We start from the raw sequence: 22,397 nt of genomic DNA on the forward strand, positions 1-22,397 counted from the left end.
TCAGCAGTGCGTATTCAAAGCGCATGTAGTCAATGCTCCAGCGTCGAGCAGATAGGTGTTTAGCAGGTGAGCATAAGGCAGCGTACTCTTCCCAAAATATAATAAACACCTCCCAGTCAACTACTAGTAACATCACTATGAGCCCGTTGACCTTCTAGAAATATAAACACCAGCTCAGCTCGCTCGCAGTCCTGGCTTGAGGTGAAGGCTAATTAGCTTTTAGCGTAACGTTAGCTCATTTTGCGGTGTGTGTGTGTGTTAGGGACAGCAAAGCCCTGTCTATCTGTTATTTCACTTGAACTCCATGGTGTTCAGGGATGAATAGTCTCTCCTATTGCTATTGTACTATTTTTTTCAGCTATAGTTACATTAATCATTAGTAATGTAGCAGCCTAGTTTTGAATGGCAGGGTCCCTGCTATCACATGTTGATAAAAATATAACATTTACATAATAAAAATGAACTACAGGCTTCCCAAATGCTGTAATAAATTAAGCATGATGAGTTGACTTGAAACTGTTTAATGTTGCACTTTTTATATGTAGAAGAAAAGTTTTGTCATTTTATTTAATCTGAGCAACAACTTGTGGCAGTTTAATGTTGATTAACGTGGGCAGAATTATTAGTGTTCCCAATGTTAAAAGGATAAAGCCATTGTTTACAAATTTGGTAAATAAATAACCAAAGAAATGTATATTTTGTTGTTTTCTTACTGTACCGAAAATGAACCGAACCGTGACCTCTAAACCGAGGTACGTACCGAACTGAAGTTTTTGTGTACCGTTACACCAGTGACGTGCGGTGAGGTTCATGACTGGTGAGGCACTGACTTCATCACAGTCAGATTTACAAACATATGAACCCTAAAGAGTATCTTATTCAACATTTGATTGGCAGCAGTTAACGGGTTATGTTTAAAAGCTCATACCAGCATTCTTCCCTACTTGGCACTCAGCAACTAAGGGTTGGAATTGGGGGTTAAATCACCAAAAATGATTCCCGGGCGCGGCGCCGCTGCTGCCCACTGCTCCCCTCACCTCCCAGGGGGTGAACAAGTGATGGGTCAAATGCAGAGGACAAATTTCACCACACCTCGTGTGTGTGTGACAATCATTGGTACTCTAACTTAACTTTAACTTTACACATACAAACTGTAGCACACAAAAAAAATCACATTTAATTAAAAAAAACGTTATTATGGTCTTACCTTTACTTATAAGTGCGGGAACAGTGGTGTTCGTGTTGGAGGAGTTGTGAATGAATGAAATATGAAATCCGTGCTGCAGTCTGCAGGTGTACCTAATGTTGTGTCCCTGCAGTCGTTCACGGCTCCTCCGGCGCGAGCATTGTTGCTTTTGCACTTTTTGGCTTCTTGTTAAGTGACTTTTTTTGGGTGGATTCGGTCTTGCACGTGGAGGGTTTGGGTGTGGGCTTTGGTTGGTGTGGCACTCCCGTCGGGGGGTGCATTAACCGGCACCAGGAGGCGGGATTACGCGAGCCTCAGCCTCAACTGGCTGCTGATCACCGCACCGTCTCTTCTCAGTATTTGAACGGCAAATGTGAAAATTCAGCGATTTTGAATAAAAATAATCTAAAACTGGTGAAGTTGAATGGAAAATAACTTTATAGTATAATCACTGAATACATATAACAATTTAATTATTATTTTTTTTTTTACATTTTTTTTCTTTCACTGGAGGCCTCACCTGCCTCCAGTGACCGCACGTCACTGCGTTACACCCCTAGTAATTGAGAGCCCCATAAGTCCCGAAAATGTAAAATCAAACCATGGAGGCATTGCAGAAATTTTTATAAAACAATCTTGCCTTCTTCCAAACTAGCTCCAAATGAGCCGTTTGGAATTTGAGACTTTAGTGACGTATTTTGCCTTAGTTACGTCAGCCAATATCTCTATATATGGTAGAGATATACCATAAGAGCTTTGCGGGAGTGCGCCATTTTTTCCAGTTGTAGTCCAAAGTTGTGGTCAATAAGCTCCTTCTTTTTCTCTGTCCTCTTGTAGTGGGGCAGACTGGCTTGTACACAGTGTTGGGATTAACGCGTTACAAAGTAACGCGTTACTGTAACGCCGTTACTATCGGCGGTAACTAGTAATCTAACGCGTTATTTTTTATATTCAGTAACTCAGTTACCGTTACTACATGATGCGTTACTGCGTTATTTTGCGTTATTTTTTATGTAGTATCGGCTAGAAACTGAGAAGATCTGAGTGTTGCAGCGCTGCTGAAGAGGCGACAAAAAAGAGGCGCGCCGCGCGCTGTCTGTGTGTACGTGTGTGTGTGTGTGTGTGTGTGTGTGTGTGGGAGGGGACGTGTCTGTGTCTACTATCAAGGCGTCATGGCGAACCCCGAAGCCGAGTTTCTTAAAATGGAGATATTTTCAGTTCGTTTCTTTTATCGACCACAAAGAAAAGAACATTTTAGTTGAATGTAAGTTTCAAATATGCTGAAACAGCGACAAAAACAACATGCTTCGACGAAGCTAGTAAAGAGACACACACTTCACCTCCACCTCCAACAGCGGCTGGATTTTAATGAGGCACTGCACACTGAAGGTACACACACTCTGTCAATTCTCTTATATACTCTTTCATTTTAGACTTTTAGAGTGTTTGATTATCACATCACTCTAAATGTTTAGACTATAAAGTTCACAAACCTAAAGAGGGATACTAGTGGGCCAGGCTAATATTTCCTTTTCTCTAAACTAAGTGGGGAAATGTGTAGAGTGTTCTGGGCTTCAGACATGATTTTATTTCAGAATTCCTTGAGATAAAAAAACGCCTGGTTAGGCTTTATGTATGTAGTGTGTGCCTTTCTTGTTTTACAGCTATGTTGTTATTATGCTGTTTGTTACTTATGTATGTTAAGTTGCAGCTATTTAAAATAGTTTTGTCAATTTGTTCTGGTCTGAAACAAATTGGCCCTTTAAAACATATCTTTGTCTTTGTGTGTTGTATGTAGAGCACATTGCTTAGCAGAGTTCAGTGATGCAAATGCATGTCAAGTTGATCAACAGATTGTATTATTCTCCAGTGCAATAACAGTACTAAAATGAAGGCTAAAAGGGCATTAAATGGGGCCTTAAAAAATTTAAAAATATATATATAAGTAACTAAATAGTTACTTTTCACAGTAACGCATTACTTTTTGGTTTAAGTAACTGAGTTAGTAACTGAGTTACTTTTGAAATAAAGTAACTAGTAACTGTAACTAGTTACTGGTTTTCAGTAACCAACCCAACACTGCTTGTACATGCACATGCATGCTTACATCCTCCATTGTTTCCTACTTCCGCAAAACGACATGCTGGAAAATGTTTTCATTGGTTGCCAGCTGTCATGGCGGCAAGGGTGTCAGAGCTCACCTGGCGATCTCACACTTGCTGACGTCCACGCCCCTTTTGGGCATGAAGCCCATCCCCCTCTGCGGCTCTTTGCTGCTGAAAGTGTTGAGGTAGTGCACGTACGGCGGCTCCTCCGTGATCTCAAAGTAACGGATACTGCTGTCTCCCTGCACGCACGCACGCATTAATGAGTAAAGACACGTGTAAACTCGCTGCGTGTTGTCCACAAGGAGACGTCACCTTTCCACACAGGTACACCATGTTGGCATCGGGGTCGTAGTAAGGTAATAAGACTCCGTTACTCGTGTCCAACTCCAACATAGCAACCGGTTCCTCAAAATTAGTCTGTGGTGGACACAAAAAAAGACGTCTTAGTGGGACTAGAGGTGTAGGTGTGTGTGCGTGTGTGTGTGTGTGTGTGTGTGTGTGTGTGTGTGTGTGTGTGTGTGTGTGTGTGTGTGTGTGTGTGTGTGTGTGTGTGTGCACAGAAGCTAACCGGGTCCCAGAGTCCAAGCTCTCTTTGGCTCATTCTGGTGAATCCAGTGGTGAAGATGTTCCCGTCTCGGGTGAAGATGGCTCTCATTGGTCGGATGCCATCGTGAGGAGCCAGGCGTTCCTGGCGGTCACAGAGCGCATGTGAGCAATATTTGTGACACATGACCCTCGCTGACCTACGACCCTCCCGCCACTCACCGCCACTACTTCGGCCTTGCGCGGGTCGCAAACGCGCAGGCGGCGGTCCTTGCAGGTGGTGCAGAAGAGGCTTCCGTTGCGGTTCCAGCTGACGCTGTAGATGAGGTCGGGGTGGTCGTCCATGGACATGAGGGGCTCGCCCGTCCCCACGTTCCAGATGATGACCAGGTTGTCACTGGCTAGGAAGAACAAGGGGGGGGTGGAACATAAAGAATGAACTCTGCATGAATTATCCTTCGTTGTGTGCGTACCTGCAGTGAGTAGGATGTTGCGCGTGGTCGGGTGCCAGCTGACGATGCCGACACGTTTGGAGTGACCCTCCAGAACCACCACAGGGTCTGCGATGGGGCGGATCAGTGAGTGATCAGGAATTTGCCACACCTGCAGAGGGAGCGACCATTAGTGCACGTGTGTTTGTGGGACCCATTAAAGTCACATTCTAATGTTAAAGGGGAACTGCACTTTTTGGGGGAATTTTGCCTATCATTCACAATCCTTATGTAAGACAAGAACACACGTTTTTCTTCTTTCATGCATTCTAACTCGTAAAATATGGCAAGTAAGAGGTGGCTAACAATGCCGCTCATGGTACACTTCTTGCAACTCAACGCCAAGAAAACGGAAATGCTGATTATCGGTCCTGCTAAACACCGACATTTATTTAATAATACCACCTTAACATTTGACAACCAAACAATTACACAAGACGAATCAGTAAAAAATCTGGGTATCATCTTTGACCCAACTCTCTCGTTTGAATCACACATTAAGAGTGTTACTAAAACGGCCTTCTTTCATCTCCGTAATATCGCTAAAATTCGTTCTATTTTATCCACTAGCGACGCTGAGATCATTATTCATGCGTTCGTTACGTCTCGTCTCGACTACTGTAACGTACTATTTTCGGGTCTCCCTATGTCTAGCATTAAAAGATTACAGTTGGTACAAAATGCGGCTGCTAGACTTTTGACAAGAACAAGAAGGTTTGATCATATTACGCCTATACTGGCTCACCTGCACTGGCTTCCTGTGCACTTAAGATGTGACTTTAAGGTTTTACTACTTACGTATAAAATACTACACGGTCTAGCTCCGTCCTATCTTGTCGATAGTATTGTACCATATGTCCCGGCAAGAAATCTGCGTTCAAAGAACTCCGGCTTATTAGTGATTCCCAGAGCCCAAAAAAAGTCTGCGGGCTATAGAGCGTTTTCTATTCGGGCTCCAGTACTATGGAATGCCCTCCCGGTAACAATTAGAGATGCTACCTCAGTAGAAGCATTTAAGTCCCATCTTAAAACTCATTTGTATACTCTAGCCTTTAAATAGCCCCCCTTTTAGACCAGTTGATCTGCCGTTTCTTTTCTTTTCTCCTCTGCTCCCCTTTTCCTTGTGGAGGGGGGGGGAGGCACAGGTCCGGTGGCCATGGATGAAGTGCTGGCTGTCCAGAGTCGGGACCCGGGGTGGACCGCTCGCCTGTGCATCGGCTGGGAACATCTCTGCGCTGCTGACCCGTCTCCGCTCGGGATGGTGTCCTGCTGGCCCCACTATGGACTGGACTTTTACTATTATGTTGGATCCACTATGGACTGGACTCTCACAATATTATGTCGGACCCACTCGACATCCATTGCATTCGGTCTCCCCTAGAGGGGTGGGGTTACCCACATATGCGGTCCTCTCCAAGGTTTCTCATAGTCATTCACATCGACGTCCCACTGGGGTGAGTTTTTCCTTGCCCTTATGTGGGCTTTGTACCGAGGATGTCGTTGTGGCTTGTGCAGCCCTTTGAGACTCTTGTGATTTAGGGCTATATAAATAAACATTGATTGATTGATTGATTGATACACTGCAAAAAGTCAGTGTTCAAAAACAAGAAAAAAATCATACAAAAATGAGGGGTATTTTATTTGAACTAAGCAAAATTATCTGCCAATAGAACAAGACAATTTGGCTTGTCAAGACTTTCCAAAACAAGTAAAATTAGCTAACCTCAATGAACCCAAAAATACCTTAAAATAAGTATATTCTTACTAATAACAAGTGCACTTTTCTTGGTAGAAAAAAAAGAGACCTTTTTGCTCAATATGTTGAAAAATATTCTTAAATGAAGTAAATGTTAGTGCCATTATCTTGACATAATATGCGCTCGGCATTACATTTCTTGAAACCAGCAAACTTATACTAAAAACTAATTTATTGTTCTTAATGGAAAGGCAACAAGGCAACCGCTTGTTACTCTCAGGGTTTCCTAGCCGCTCAGGCAAATCATATTGTCTAAAATTGCATTTTTCCATGGATAACATGACATCATCGCGCCAAGTGCGTGCTCTTTCAGCCAATTAGTGCGCATATACCCAACCCGGCCCCCGGCCCAAATTTTTTTAATTGTAATTTTGAGGAATTTATCTGAATGTGCATGAACTATTTCTGTTCAAAATTGTTGGAAATGTCACATGTTAAATGTTTAAATATTAACTGTCAGTTTACTGTACTGTGCCAACTGTACTACTATATGAGTATGTATTTTCTCTTGTTTCATTGAAAATGAAACAGCAAAGTCCATTTGGCTGTCATCTGTTTTAATTATGAGACACAATTGTGTCAAAGTTTTTTTTTTCATGCTTGAAATAAGAAATTATTACTTTAAAAAACAGTTTTATACTTGTGAGTGTTGATGCTTGATATTCTAGTTTCAAGCATGTTTTACTCAATATAGGTCATCAAATCTCAGCAACAAGCTGTAATATCTTACTGAGATCATTTAGGACCAAAACACTTAAAACAAGTAAAACACTCTAACATAAAATCTGCTTAGTGAGAAGAATTATCTTATCAGACAGAAAATAAGCAAATATCACCCTTTTTTGAGATATTTTATCTTACTTAGATTTCAGTTTTTGCAGTGTATTACTCTATTGTGTCCATAAAGCTCTCTAAAAAACATCCGAGAACCGCCAACAATACTCCATCCACATCTCCATCCATCCATTTTCTACCGCTTGTCCCCCTCGGGGTTGCGGGGGGCACGGGAGCCCATCACAGCTGCACCCGGGTGGAAGGCGGGGTACACCCCTGACAAGTCGCCACCTCATCACACACTGCAAAAACTGAAATGTAAGTAAGATTAAATATTTCAAATAAGTGTGATATTTGCTTATTTTCTGTCTGATAAGATAATTCTTCTCACTAAGCAGATTTTATGTTAGTGTTTTACTTGTTTTAAGTGTTTTGGTCCTGAATGATCTCAGTAAGATATTACAGCTTGTTGCTGAGATTTGATGACCTATATTGAGTAAAACATGCTTGAAACTAGAATATCAAGTGTTGCAAAGCTGTGTCATCAACACTCACAAGTATAAAACTACTTTGTTTAAAGTAATAATTTCTTATTTCAAGCATGAAAAAAAATCATGACTTTGACACAATTGTGTCTCATAATTAAAACAGATGACAGCCAAACGGACTTTGCTGTTTTATTTTCAATGAAACAAGAGAAAATACGTACTCATATAGTAGTACAGTTGTTATTAGTGAGAATATACTTATTTTAAAAGGTATTTTTGGGTTCATTGAGGTTAGCTAATTTTACTTGTTTTGGAAAGTCTTGACAAGCCAAATGTTCTTGTTCTATTGGCAGATAATTTTGCTTAGTTCAAATAAAATACTCCAATTTTTTTTTTTTTCTTTCTTGTTTTTGAACACTGACTTTTTGCAGTGCAGGGCCAACACAGACAGACAGACAACATTCACACTCACATTCACACACTAGGGACAATTTAGTGTTGCCATCTCGTGACTTGAATATCACCAAAGTATTCGCACTATTGTTATTACAAGCGCAAACGTTAGGGAAATATGTTTAGCGGCATTGAGAGTTAACGAGCTGCTGCTGCTGTATAGCCTCTGAGTTGGTGAATGTTAATTCTAGAGTATAAATCATGCCTCTCACTTGGATAGTGGAAGGATGTGGACATAAACCGAGAAGTTGGTCAACTTTGACATGCAACTGAAACTAAGAGATGACGAGAAAGACACGAAAAAAATGCTTGTTTGCGGCAACATTGTTTTATTTAACTAGAGATGTCCGATAATGGCTTTTTTACCGATATCCGGTATTCCGATATTGTCCAACTCTTAATTACCGATTCCGATATCAACCGATACCGATATATACAGTCGTGGAATTAACACATTATTGTGCCTAATTTTGTTGTGATGCCCCGCTGGATGCATTAAACAATGTAACAAGGTTTTCCAAAATAAATCAACTGAAGTTATGGAAAAAAAATGCCAACATGGCACTGCCATATTTATTATTGAAGTCACAAAGTGCATTATTTTTTTAACATGCCTCAAAACAGCAGCTTGGAATTTGGGACATGCGGGGTGTGTATATTGTAGCGTCCCGGAAGAGTTAGTGCTGCAAGGGGTTCTGGGTATTTGTTCTGTTGTGTTTATGTTGTGTTACGGTGCGGATATTCTCCTGAAATGTGTTTGTCATTCTTGTTTGGTGTGGGTTCAGTGTGGCGCATATTTGTAACAGTGTTAAAGTTGTTTATACGGCCACCCTCCGTGTGCCCTGTATGGCTGTTGACCAAGTATGCATGGCATTCACTTGAGTGTGTGAACAGGCACGCAAAGACAGTGCCTTTAAGGTTTATTGGCGCTCTGCACTTCTTCCTACGTCCGTGTACCACTCCGTACAGCAGTGTTTTAAAAAGTCATAAATTTTACTTTTTGAAACAGATATCGATTATTTCCGGTATTACATTTTAAAGCATTTATCGGCCGATAATATCGACAGTCCGATATTAACGGACATCTCTATTTTTAACCCTTTGTGAGGATTGTGATTACTTCATCATCTAAACGGGAAAATATGAACATCCCGTCAGTCGGCATCCCAGTGAGAGCAGACATTGTACAGCAAGTGATTGTTTTATTATGTTCATTGTTTATATTTCTTATTTAGCCCTTTGAAACATTTGTGATTAAGGGCTATACAAGTAAACTTTGATTGATTGATTGTTTCGCAATTAACAATAATGGTACGTGATGCTTAGAATTTCACTAAAGCTGGATCTGTTTAGCACAAAGCTTCTAAAACTTGTATTTCATCCGCCTTGTGTTCAAGCTAAAAATATAAGACTTAGACTTTAATGATCCACAAGGGAAATTGTTCAACACAGTAGCTCAGTTACAATGATGGAAAGTGTAAGGATGGAAAGGACAATGCAGGTATAAATAGACTAAATATAGCGATATAAAATATAACATATATATACGAATATATACATAATATGTGTATAGTATATTATATATACAGATATATTATGTCTACAACATATATACAATATATAACAATAACCATGTAAAATATTACAGTATATGTGACAGCAGCAACATAAAATAGAGAGTAGATCCAGCAGAAAATAGAAAATAGACATTAAAAACAAAGAGAAGTAGGTTCTGAATCTTAACCTTGATGATATCACCGGACCTCTACAAAGAGTAACGAACCCTGAAAAACCTCTCTAAGGATATTTACCCCGAGAAAAAACATCTCAAACAAAACTTCTACCATTCACGGATGATGGAGGCAACGATACTTGTTGGGACCTTAAAGGCAGCAGATATTTTTCTGTACCCTTTCCCGGATTTGCGCCTCGAGACAATCATGTCTCGGAGGCCTACAGACAATTCCTTCGACTTCATTCTTGGTATGTGCTCTGCTATGCACTGTCAAGTGTGGAACCTTATCTATAGACAACAGGTGTGTGCCTTTCCAAATCATGTCCAACCAACTAAATTCACAACAGGTGGACTCCAATTAAGCTGTAGGAACATCTCAAGGATGATCGGTTGAAACAGGATGCCCCTGACCTCACTTTTGAGCTTCCACAGTGAAGGCTGTGAATACATACACTGTATTGCCAAAAGTATTTGGCCACCTGCCTTGACTCACATATGAACTTGAAGTGCCATCCCATTCCTAACCCATAGGGTTCAATATGATGTCGGTCCACCTTTTGCAGCAATTACAGCTTCTGGGAAGGCTGTCCACAAGGTTGCGGAGTGTGTTGAAAGGAATTTTTGACCATTCTTCCAAAAGCGCAGTGGTGAGGTCACACACTGATGTTGGTCAAAAACGCCTGGCTCTCAGTCTCCGTTCTAATTCATCCCAAAGGTGTTCTATCGGGTTCAGGTCAGGACTCTGTGCAGGCCAGTCAAGTTCATCCACACCAGACTCTGTCATCCATGTCCTTATGGACCTGGCTTTGTGCACTGGTGCACAGTCATGTTGGAAGAGGGAGAGGCCCACTCCAAACTGTTCCCACAAGGTTGGGAGCATGGAATTGTCCAAAATGTTTTGGTATCCTGGAGCATTCAGAGTTCCTTTTACTGGAACTAAGGGGCCAAGCCTAACTCCTGAAAAAAATCCCACACCATAATTCCTCCTCCACCAAATTTCACACTCGACACAATGCAGTCCGAAATGTAGCGTTCTCCTGGCAACCTCCAAACCCAGACTGGTTCATCAGATTGCCAGATGGGAAAGCGTGATTCATCACTCCAGAGAAGGCGTCTCCTCTGCTCTAGAGTCCAGTGGCGACGTGCTTCACACCACTGCATCAGACGCTTTGCATTGGACTTGGTGATGTATGGCTTAGATGCAGCTGATAGGCCATGAAAACCCATTCCATGAAGCTCTCTGCGTACTGTACGTGGGCTAATTGGAAGGTCACATGAAGTTTGGAGCTCTGTAGCAACTGACTGTGCAGAAAGTCTCTTTGCACTATGCGTTTCAGCATCCGCTGACCCCTCTCTGTCAGTTTACGTGGCCTACTACATCGTGGTTGAGTGGCTGTTGTTCCCAAACTCTTCCATTTTCTTATAATAAAGCCGACAGTTGACTTTGGAATATTTAGAAGCGAGGAAATTTCACGACTGGATTTGTTGCACAGGTGGCATCCTATGACAGTTCCACGCTGGAAATCATTCTGAGAGTGGTCCATTCTTTCACAAATGTTTGTAGCAACAGTCTCCATGCCTAAGTGCTTGATTTTATACACCTGTGGCCGGGCCAAGTGATTAGGACACCTGATTCTGATCATTTGGATGGGTGGCCAAATACTTTTGGCAAATATGGTGTATGTACATGTAATTTCTTAGTTTCCTATTTTTTATAAATTTTATAAGTTCTAAAAACTTGTTTTCACATTCTCATTATGGGGTATTGTGTTTAGAATTTTGAGAAGAAAAATGAATGTACCGTATTTTTCCGACTATAAGTCGCAGTTTTTTTCATAGTTTGGCCGGGGGTGCGACTTATACTCAGGAGCGACTTATGTGTGAAATTATTAACACATTACCGTAAAATATCAAATAATATTATTTAGCTCATTCACGTAAGAGACTAGACGTACAGTATAAGATTTCATGGGATTTAGCGATTAGGAGTGACAGATTGTTTGGTGAACGTATAGCATGTTCTATATGTTATAGTTATTTGAATGACTCTTACCATAATATGTTACGTTAACATACCAGGCACGTTCTCAGTTGGTTATTTATGAGTCATATAACGTACACTTATTCAGCCTGTTGTTCACTATTTTTTATTTATTTTAAATTTCCTTTCAAATGTCTATTCTTGGTGTTGGTTTTTATCAAATAAATGTCCCCAAAAAATACGACTTATACTCCAGTGCGACTTTTATAGATTTTTTTCCTTCTTTATTATGCATTTTCAGCCGGTGCGACTTATACTCCGAAAAATGCGGTATTCAATCTTGAAATAAGGCTGAAACATAACAAGATGTGGAAAAACTGAAGCGATGTGAATTCTTTCTGGACGCAATGTAGAAAACGTTGATGGAGGTTTTTGGATCTTTTTTAAAGCACTTTACAATTTAGAATGCATAAAAAAACAAAAACATGTTCTTGTCTCACAAAAGGATTGTGAATGAGGGGCAAAATTCCAAACAAAGTGCAATTACCCCTTTAAGGAGGCACATCTCAACATTTGCTTCACTCCTTGTAGCTGTCTCAATACTTATGTAAAACACACACACACACACACATATACATATATATATATATATTAGAGATGCGCGGATAGGCAATTATTTCATCCGCAACCGCATGACAAAAGTCGTCAACCATCCGCATCCACCCGAATTAACATTCAATCAACACCGCACCCGCCCGTTGTTATATATCTAATATAGACGATGCAAGGCATAAGTGAGGTTATAAAGCTTTTGCCTGTTAAAGAAAGGAGACTGATCCAATGCAGCAATCATCTGGGAGCCGCGCTGAGCGCACCTCCAAGCGCGTGGAGGTGCGATGTCCCTCGCACCCGGGCTCGCGCCCGAGGCTTCAGCGTGCACCGCGGCGCCCATCCTACTCGTCGCGGCCTAGCCCTAGCGGCTCTCGCTGCCGGCGACGGCCGGGTATGGGCCCGACGCTCCAGCGCCATCCATTTTCAGGGCTAGTTGATTCGGCAGGTGGGTTGTTACACACTCCTTAGCGGGTTCCGACTTCCATGGCCACCGTCCTGCTGTCTATATCAACCAACACCTTTTCTGGGGTCTGATGAGCATCGGCATCGGGCGCCTTAACCCGGCGTTCGGTTCATCCCGCAGCGCCAGTTCTGCTTGCCCCACCCCTTTCGTGAGCGCACTGCGGGCGGAGTGACCCCTGTTACGCGCCCCCGGCAACGGGGGTGGCGGGCAGGTAAGCTGCGCGGGCGGAGCGCGCGGAGTGACCCCTGTTACGAGCCCCCGGCCACGGGGGTGGCGGGCAGGTAAGCTGCTTACCTGCTGCGCGTGACGCCGGCCGCGGCGAAGGCGGACGAGGCGGGGTGTCGGTGCGGCGGGCGCGGTGGTGACCCTGGACGTGCGTCGGGCCATTCTCGCGGATCACCTCAGCTACGGCTCCCGGTGGGGCCCTCTCGGGGGAAGGGGCCTCGGTCCCGGACCCCGGCGAGGCGTCCCTTCTCCGCTCCGTAAAAGTGTCCATCTCTTTTTTTTTTTTCTTCTTCTGTTGTGGCATATGCTGCAGGTGCCTGCTCGTTTTCCGTATGTGGGTAACAACATTTAACTATGTATATATATTTCCGAATTGGTTTAACTGCCACCCGCCTGAATCTATTTAAAATCTAATTTTTTTTTATTTCAACCGCCCGACCCGACCCACGGATAAAATCTAATTTTTTTTTTATTTCAACCGCCCGAACCGCGGATAATCCGCGGTTGTGTCCGCAAACCGCGCATCTCTAATATATATATATATAAATATATATATATATATATATATACATATATATATATATACATATATATATATATATATATATATATATATATATATATATATATATAAACACAAATAACACACTGGAATGAAACACACAATGACCCGCAGCTGCAAAGTAAGTAGCGTGATATCACACTTGTTCTTTCTGTAGCTGCCAAGCGTGGACAGCTGCAACACACACACACACACACACACACACACACACACACACACACACACACACACACACACACACACACACACACACACACACACACATGTTTTTGTGGTAAGCACTTTGATCTTGTGTAACAAGTGGATGTCGCCACACACACGCACACACACGCACACACACGTCGCCGTAGCAACCATAAACAACAATTTAGGCACTGGAGCTCATTCGATGGAGTACCTAATGAAGTGGCCAGTGTGTGTGTGGTTACCATGGCGGTGCAGTCCTCTGAGCCGCTGGCCAGGATGTTGTCATCATGGGGACACCAGTCAATGTCGAGGACAGGTCCAGAGTGTCCTATGACCAGAGGGTAGTTCTTGTCCACTCGCCCCGTCTGCAGTACGACAGAACCTCATCAGAATGTTCCACAGATTCCTGGAAAGCGGCGCAAGGAGAGTCACCCAACCCCCCACTGCATGGGGTTGCCATTCTGGGGGAGTCTAACATGTCCCCCAAGAGACAACATGACCTCTCATAGCCCTTTTCACCGTTCTAATGAGTCACATGATGACTTGATGGGTATCGACCAATCAGATTTGTTGTTACAACCTTCTTTGTGTGCATCATATACACACACACACACACACACACACACACACGGGGGTGTATTTATAGGCGAGAGACGAGGTGTTGAAAGGGGAGTTTTTCTGGTGGCCCATGAGACTGCAGTGGCAGTGGGAGGGGCCTGAGGGGGCGTGGCTTGTATTAATAGCCTAATGCTTAGTCACGCTCAACCTTTGTGTGCATCTTAGTGTGTAGCGCGTGTCTTTTTTGCTCCGTCTCCGTGACGTCACAGTAGTGAAAAATGTTGGCTCCGCCCACCCTACTAAACGAGAACAAGCTGCCCAACCGGAGTGGGCGCACCGACCTTGGAGAGGGGCAGCACCAGGAAGGCTCCGCCCCCGCTGGACTCCACGATGACGGCCAGGAACTTTGGGTTGATGGCGCAGAAGGAGCTGTCCCACGTCACCTTGGAGACGCGGATGTCGTCGTAGCCCTGGTCGGCCTTGACGGCCTGGCCGAAGACGTGGCGGAACTTGCTCTGCCGCACGATGCTGCGACTCATGGCTGCGGAGGGGGGCGGAGACTGAGGAGCGGGGTGGAGGGGCGGAGACTGAGGAGGAAAGTGATAAAATGTAGCTCGTGAATACAAACAGAGTAGATATTAGTGCTGTCAATTATTTACTATAAATCAGATTAATCACACTTTTACAATTTTGTTTGATCACAGGTTATTGATCGCTTGCATAATTTAAATTAGTTTAAAAAAAGACGCCAACATTTGGACAACAATGCAATTTTCTAATGTCAAAGAAGAAAAAAAGTTTAATGTTTTACTTGAATGCATGTAATGTCCATCCATCCATCTTCTTCCGCTTATCCAAGGTCGGGTCGCGGGGGCAGCAGCCTAAGCAGGGAAGCCCAGACTTCCCTCTCCCCAGCCACTTCGTCCAGCTCCTCCCGGAGGATCCCGAGGCGTTCCCAGGCCAGCCGGGAGACATAGTCTTCCCAACGTGTCCTGGGTCTTCCTCGTGGCCTCCTACCGGTCGGACGTGCCCTAAACAACTCCCTAGGGAGGCGCTCGGGTGGCATCCTGACTAGATGCCCGAACCACCTCATCTGGCTCCTCTCGATGTGGAGGAGCAGCGGCTTTACTTTGAGCTCCCCCCGGATGACAGAGCTTCTCACCCTATCTCTAAGGGAGAGCCCCGCCACCCGGCGGAGGAAACTCATTTCGGCCGCTTGTACCCGTGATCTTGTCCTTTCGGTCATAACCCAAAGCTCATGACCATAGGTGAGGATGGGAACGTAGATCGACCGGTAAATTGAGAGCTTTGCCTTCCGGCTCAGCTCCTTCTTCACCACAACGGATCGATACAGCGTCCGCATTACTGAAGACGCCGCACCGATCCGCCTGTCGATCTCACGATCCACTCTTCCCTCACTCATGTAATGTATTTTTTCAAAACATCTTTCTTGTCTGGGTTTATTTTGGAGTGAAACGTACCAGTGAGTCTCTCTCTGAGTCTCCACTGACGCATGCATTGGCCTGATCACTGACCATATAACAATCAGTCTTCGGAAAATTACATTTAAAAAGTCATTAATTATAGTTACCGTATTTTTCGGACTATAAGTCGCAGTTTTTTTCATATTTTGGCCGGGGGTGCGACTTATACTCAGGAAGTGAAGTGAAGTGAAGTGAATTATATTTATATAGCGCTTTTTCTCTAGTGACTCAAAGCGCTTTACATAGTGAAAGCCAATATCTAAGTTACATTTAAACCAGTGTGGGTGGCACTGGGAGCAGGTGGGTAAAGTGTCTTGCCCAAAGACACAACGGCAGTGACTAGGATGGCGGAAGCGTGGATCGAACCTGGAACCCCAGGTTGCTGGCACGGCCACTCTACCAACCGAGCTGTACCACCCCGACTATACCGCCCGGAGCGACTTATACTCCGAAAAATACGGTACTCATAACTTTACCTAAAAAGTAATTTAATTACTAAGGGAATTACTAATAAAAAAATTAAAATATTTGGCATATGCAGTTGAGAGACGTTTCATGAGAGTGTGTGTGCTTTTAAGACGGTACCTCTTGCCAAGTGACGTCAAGGAGAGCGCACTTCGAGCAGGATTTTTAGCTCAGCTGTGTTTGTTAGCCTAGCAGCGGAAATTTGCCGGAAACTACGTTGGATCTTTTCACTGGATTGCCTTACCTCTGGTTAATAAAGAGGTTGAGTGTGCTTCGATGGCTGTCATATAATCTTGACCACGAACGGAGTGTGGCAGAATGATTGATTTGTTGTTCATTATTACCTCGTAGTAGTAGTGTGCATGTGTGCGTGTATTACATGCTATGTGATGTTGCCTCCTTCTGTTTGATATCAAGTTCATTTTGAAAAGTAGCGTTCTTCGTTGCATCAAATGTATCGGTAACGGCGTTGTAGCGTACTTAAAAGTAATTAATCAAATTACTTGTTAGGGCTAAAAGCAATGTTATATAACACCGCCTTTCAGGTAACCCCATGTGAGTCAAGAACAGATATTTTTCTTTTTTAATGCATTATAACTCGTAAATAAACGCTAGCAAGAGTCAGCTAGCAATGCAAGTAATGGGGATTCCGCCTATAAAGCCCTCTTAAAAACCTCCAACAATGTTTATATAGCTGCTGTAAGTATGTATGTAATGTAGTGACCAGCACATTCATAATGACATGACATATTTACATATTTTTGGGGGGCATATTGATATCACAAAGCGCATGCCAACGTTCGCTAATTCTTTTAACAACAACACTACTAATCATGGCAGATTCATGAAAGCCAACGACTACTTTGGGACAATTGATCATCCACCTTATGTTTTTGAGCCTGAATCTAAGGAGGATGAGCGAAAATTTTTAGACGCTGAATGAAAAGCAGATCCAGTTCTCGCGAAACACTAAGCATAATGTAGCAATATTGCTAAGTGCTGAACAACAATCACTTTCTGTACAATGTCTGATGGGATGTTTATATCTTTCAGCACAAGACTTGTGTTCCCCGCTTTGATGATGAATTTATCCTCACTCCTCGTGTAAAACAAATGCTGGGAGGAAACGAGCGTCTTGTTGCATCTTCTATGTCCATGTCTCTGGGTCTGAGTTGAGTTTTAAAGTTGACCTACTTCTTGGTTTATGGCCTCAGCCTTCTACTATACAGGTGTGACGCATGACTAGCACAAACGTTTACCAACTCAGGCTCAGTGTGTCAATAACTGCAGTAGTTACCTCGATGATCAAGGCGCTGTGTTAATAAAAGTAGTTCCTCTGCATTAGCTCTTAGGATAACAACGTCACTAATACTTGGGTAGTATTCAGGTCATGACATGTAAATGGAGCATTGTTGGCAGTTTTTGGATGTTTAGCCTTTATAGATTACTCTAAATAGCTACATATTTAGTATTTTACAACTTAAGACAGGACAAAAACAAGAAAAACATGTAGGGATTATGGATAATAGACAAAATTACCATAAATGTGCACTTTAAGGGAAAGGAGGACGTGCGGTCTAAATAATTAATTTGCATATATACATGATTAATCGCATGAGTTAACTTGTTATTTTTTACAGCCCTAATGTATATATATATATATGGACTGTACTCTCACAATATTATGTCAGACCCACTCGACATACATTGCATTCGGTCTCCCCTAGAGGGGGGGGGGGGTTACCCACATATGCGGTCCTCTCCAAGGTTTCTCATAGTCATTCACATCGATGTCCCACTGGGGTGAGTTTTTCCTTGCCCTTATGTGGGCTCTGTACAGAGGATGTTGTTGTGGCTTGTGCAGCCCTTCGAGACACTTGTGATTTAGGGCTATATAAATAAACATTGATTGATTGATTGATATACTGTACATACATACATATACACACACATAGACACATTATTGATCGGGTGGGTTTGTTGCCGAGTCAGCGTGTCCACCATATTGGATGTGGGCAGATCTGCCCTTTAAACTCCCACAAGGAAATGGATAGAACTTTGTAAAGCACTTTTGTTGTTGTTTGGAAGCTGAGTCCACCGTGGGAATCCACAGTGTTATACGCAGCACTCCATAGTAATAGCCGCTGAGTCAGCAAATTGTGTCGGTAAAATTATGTCATCGTGGCCACATGCAATCAATAATACCATATTTTCCGGACCATAGGGTGCACCGGATTATAAGGCGCACTGCCGATGAATGGTCTAGTTTCGATCTGTTTTCATATATAAGGCACACTGGATTATAGGGCGTTTTAAAGGACTCATATTTATTTTTTTTCAAAATGGAAAACACTTCCATGTGGTCTACATAACATGTAATGGTGGTTCTTTGGTCAAAATGTTGCGTAGATGATGTTTTACAGATCATCTTCAAGCCGCTTTCTGACAGTCGCTGCCGGATATCCCGTTTCGTGGGCAGTCTTATTTACGTGGCTCACCTTCGGCAGCGTCTTCTCCCCGTCATCTTTGTTGTAGCGGTGTAGCGTGCAAGGACGGGAGTGGAAGAAGTGTCAAAAGATGGACTGTTTTAATGACATTCTGACTTTACTTAAATCAATAACGGAGCAGCATCTCCTCATCCGGAAACAACAAGTGTCCCGTGAAAAACCGTCCGACCGGAACTCTCTAATAACTAAAGTTCCTTGGGTGAATAATGTAAACTCACTACACCGGTATGTTTTAGTGCTTTCATGGCGAGTTTACTAACAGATATAAGTAAGAAATTTACACTACCTTATATTAGAAATGGCAACAGCGGAGGATGAATGTCCCATAACAAGAAGATAGAGAAAAAGAAGAAGCTCATCGACTACGGTGTCCGCACGGACTACAAAGGCAGACACGCGCAATTTTTCAGGATGTATGCAGATCCCAAATAAAGATCAGCAGGTACCGGAAAGTAAGAAAAATTGCTTTTGCTTTTGAAACAAAACGCCAGATAATATGTCTCACCTTATACACACACCATGATAATACTCCTATGTTTAATGCGGTGACAATCCATCAAGCGGTGCGGCTTCATAGCTTACCAAAGTCGTACTAAAACATTTTGATAGATTTTTGAGTGCCGTGTGTAATGTTCTATATTTTCAATGGAACATATAAAATGTTGGTGTTTACTGCAGTCATATTGCCATCATATTGTGGTCTACACGTATCTCTTATGTTTGACTGCCATCTATTGGTCACACTTATCATTACACCATGTACCAAACAAAATTGCTTCGAGGTCGGTAAGCAACACCAGAATTATTCCGTACATTAGGCGCACAGAGTTATAAGGCGCACTCTCAAGTTTTGAGGGAAAAAAATTATATTAAGTGCGCCCTATAGTCCGGAAAATAAGGTATGTTTCAGTCTCATGGTGTCAGTCACAGTGGATGCTATCTTGCTTCAAAGAAACTTTATGGATTATTATATTACCTCCAATTTTCCTGAGTGGATTAATATTGGCCCGCGGATTAATGGATCGCTAAGTGGACTCAGGTTCACTTCAAACTGACACGGCGTGTGTGACTTTGATGAACGTTTGAGGAGGAAATGGTGTTGTTATACAAACTTTTGTATAACAATTACTCTCACTATTATGTTAGATCCACTATGGACTGGACTCTCACAATATTATGCTAGATCCACTCGACGTCCATTGCACCAGTCGCCCTGGGGGGGTGGGGTCCCCACATCTGCGGCCCTCTCCAAGGTTTCTCATTGTCCCATTGGGTTGAGTTTTTCCTTGCCCTGATGTGGGATCTGAATCGAGGATGTCGTTGTGGCTTGTGCAGCCCTTTGAGACACTCGTGCTTTAGGGCTATATAAATAAACATTGATTGATTGATTTGTGTGGAGTTGCTCCCTTATTTGTCAATATTCAAAGCTTATTTTAATGAGTGGCAGTGGCAGCTGAACCGAATGTGACGGCGTGTCACAATAACGTCGGTCAGCTGGAACAAAAAATTCCGATTAGCATTATCGTTAGTCCAGAATCTTCACGGCCCTCATGGATCGACCTACCGTATTTTTCGGACTATAAGTCACAGTTTTTTTTCATAGTTTGGCCGGGGGTGCGACTTATACTCAGGAGCGACTTATGTGTGAAATTATTAACACATTACCGTAAAATATCAAATATTATTTAGCTCATTCACGTAAGAGACTAGACGTATAAGATTTCATGGGATTTAGCGATTAGGAGTGACATATTGTTTGGTAAACATACAGCATGTTCTATATGTTATAGTTATTTGAATGACTCTTACCATAATATGTTACGTTAACATACCAGGCATGTTCTCAGTTGGTTACTTATGCCTCATATAACGTACACTTATTCAGCCTGTTGTTCACTATTCTTTATTTATTTTAAATTGCCTTTCAAATGTCTATTCTTGGTGTTGGGTTTTATCAAATAAATTTCCCCCAAAAATGTGACTTTTATATGTTTTTTCTCTTCTTTATTATGCATTTTTGGCCGGTGCGACTTATACTCCGGAGCGACTTATTACCGTAAAATATCAAATAATATTATGTCTGATTGTGGCAGTCCGCTCCCTGTATGCTCAGTGCCAGAGCTTGGTCCGCATTGCCGGTAGTAAGTCGGACACGTTTCCAGTGAGGGTTGGACTCCGCCAAGGCTGCCCTTTGTCACCGATTCTGTTCATAACTTTTATGGACAGAATTTCTAGGCGCAGTCAAGGCGTTGAGGGGATCTGGTTTGGTGGCTGCAGGATTAGGTCTATGCTTTTTGCAGATGATGTGGTCCTGATGGCTTCATCTGGCCAGGATCTTCAGCTCTCGCTGGATCGGTTCGCAGCCGAGTGTGAAGCGACTGGGATGAGAATCAGCACCTCCAAGTCCAAGTCCATGGTTCTCGCCCGGAAAAGGGTGGAGTGCCATCTCCGGGTTGGGGAGGAGATCTTGCCCCAAGTGGAGGAGTTCAAGTACCTCGGAGTCTTGTTCACGAGTGAGGGAAGAGTGGATCGTGAGATCGACAGGCGGATCGGTGCGGCGTCTTCAGTAATGCGGACGCTGTATCGATCCGTTGTGGTGAAGAAAGAGCTGAGCCGGAAGGCAAAGCTCTCAATATACCGGTCGATCTACGTTCCCATCCTCACCTATGGTCATGAGCTTTGGGTTATGACCGAAAGGACAAGATCACGGGTACAAGCGGCTGAAATGAGTTTCCTCCGCCGGGTGGCGGGGCTCTCCCTTAGAGATAGGGTGAGAAGCTCTGCCATCCGGGAGGAGCTCAAAGTAAAGCCGCTGCTCCTCCACATCGAGAGGAGCCAGATGAGGTGGTTCGGGCATCTGGTCAGGATGCCACCCGAACGCCTCCCTCGGGAGGTGTTTAGGGCACGTCCGACCGGTAGGAGGCCGCGGGGAAGACCCAGGACACGTTGGGAAGACTATGTCTCCCGGCTGGCCTGGGAACGCCTCGGGGTCCCACAGGAAGAGCTGGACGAAGTGGCTGGGGAGAGGGAAGTCTGGGCTTCCCTGCTTAGGCTGCTGCCCCCGCGACCCGACCTCGGATAAGCGGAAGAAGATGGATGGATGGATGGATGGATGGATATTATTGATCTCATTCACGTAAGAGACTAGACGTATAAGATTTCATGGGATTTAGCGATTAGGAGTGACAGATTGTTTGGTAAACGTATAGCATGTTCTATATGTTATAGTTATTTGAATGACTCTTACCATAATATGTCACATTAACATACCAGGCATGTTCTCAGTTGGTTATTTATGCGTCATATAACGTATAATTATTCAGCCTGTTGTTCACTATTCTTTATTTATTTTAAATTGCCTTTCAAATGTCTATTCTTGGTGTTGGGTTTCATCAAATAAATTTCCCCCAAAAATGTGACTTTTATATGTTTTTTCTCTTCTTTATTATGCATTTTTGGCCGGTGCGACTTATACTCCGGAGCGACTTATTACCGTAAAATATCAAATAATATTATTTAGCTCATTCACGTAAGAGACTAGACGTATAAGATTTCATGGGATTTAGCGATTAGGAGTGACAGATTCTTTGGTAAACGTATAGCATGTTCTATATGTTATAGTTATTTGAATGACTCTTACCATAATATGTCACATTAACATACCAGGCATGTTCTCAGTTGGTTATTTATGCGTCATATAACGTATAATTATTCAGCCTGTTGTTCATTATTCTTTATTTATTTTAAATTGCCTTTCAAATGTCTATTCTTGGTGTTGGGTTTGATCAAATAAATTTCCCCAAAAAATGTGACTTTTATA

General features: G+C 43.0%; 1 protein-coding gene across 3 annotated transcripts in view; it reads right to left on the minus strand.

Moving 5' to 3' along the window:
- Positions 1 to 22,397, minus strand: part of coro6 (coronin 6) — a 28,063-nt gene that overhangs the window by 3,388 nt on the left and 2,278 nt on the right. For all 3 annotated transcript variants that reach the window (XM_061962991.1, XM_061962992.2, XM_061962993.1), the window contains exons 3-9: positions 14,463 to 14,708; positions 13,806 to 13,928; positions 4,311 to 4,440; positions 4,060 to 4,238; positions 3,863 to 3,982; positions 3,607 to 3,711; positions 3,388 to 3,533 (exon numbers count right to left, since the gene is read on the minus strand). In XM_061962991.1, coding sequence (XP_061818975.1) covers positions 3,388 to 3,533; positions 3,607 to 3,711; positions 3,863 to 3,982; positions 4,060 to 4,238; positions 4,311 to 4,440; positions 13,806 to 13,928; positions 14,463 to 14,708 — 1,049 coding nt within the window. The remainder of the gene's footprint in view (positions 1 to 3,387; positions 3,534 to 3,606; positions 3,712 to 3,862; positions 3,983 to 4,059; positions 4,239 to 4,310; positions 4,441 to 13,805; positions 13,929 to 14,462; positions 14,709 to 22,397) is intronic.

This window comes from Nerophis lumbriciformis, linkage group LG09 (genome assembly GCF_033978685.3).
Source record: "Nerophis lumbriciformis linkage group LG09, RoL_Nlum_v2.1, whole genome shotgun sequence".
Lineage (NCBI taxonomy): Eukaryota > Metazoa > Chordata > Actinopteri > Syngnathiformes > Syngnathidae > Nerophis > Nerophis lumbriciformis.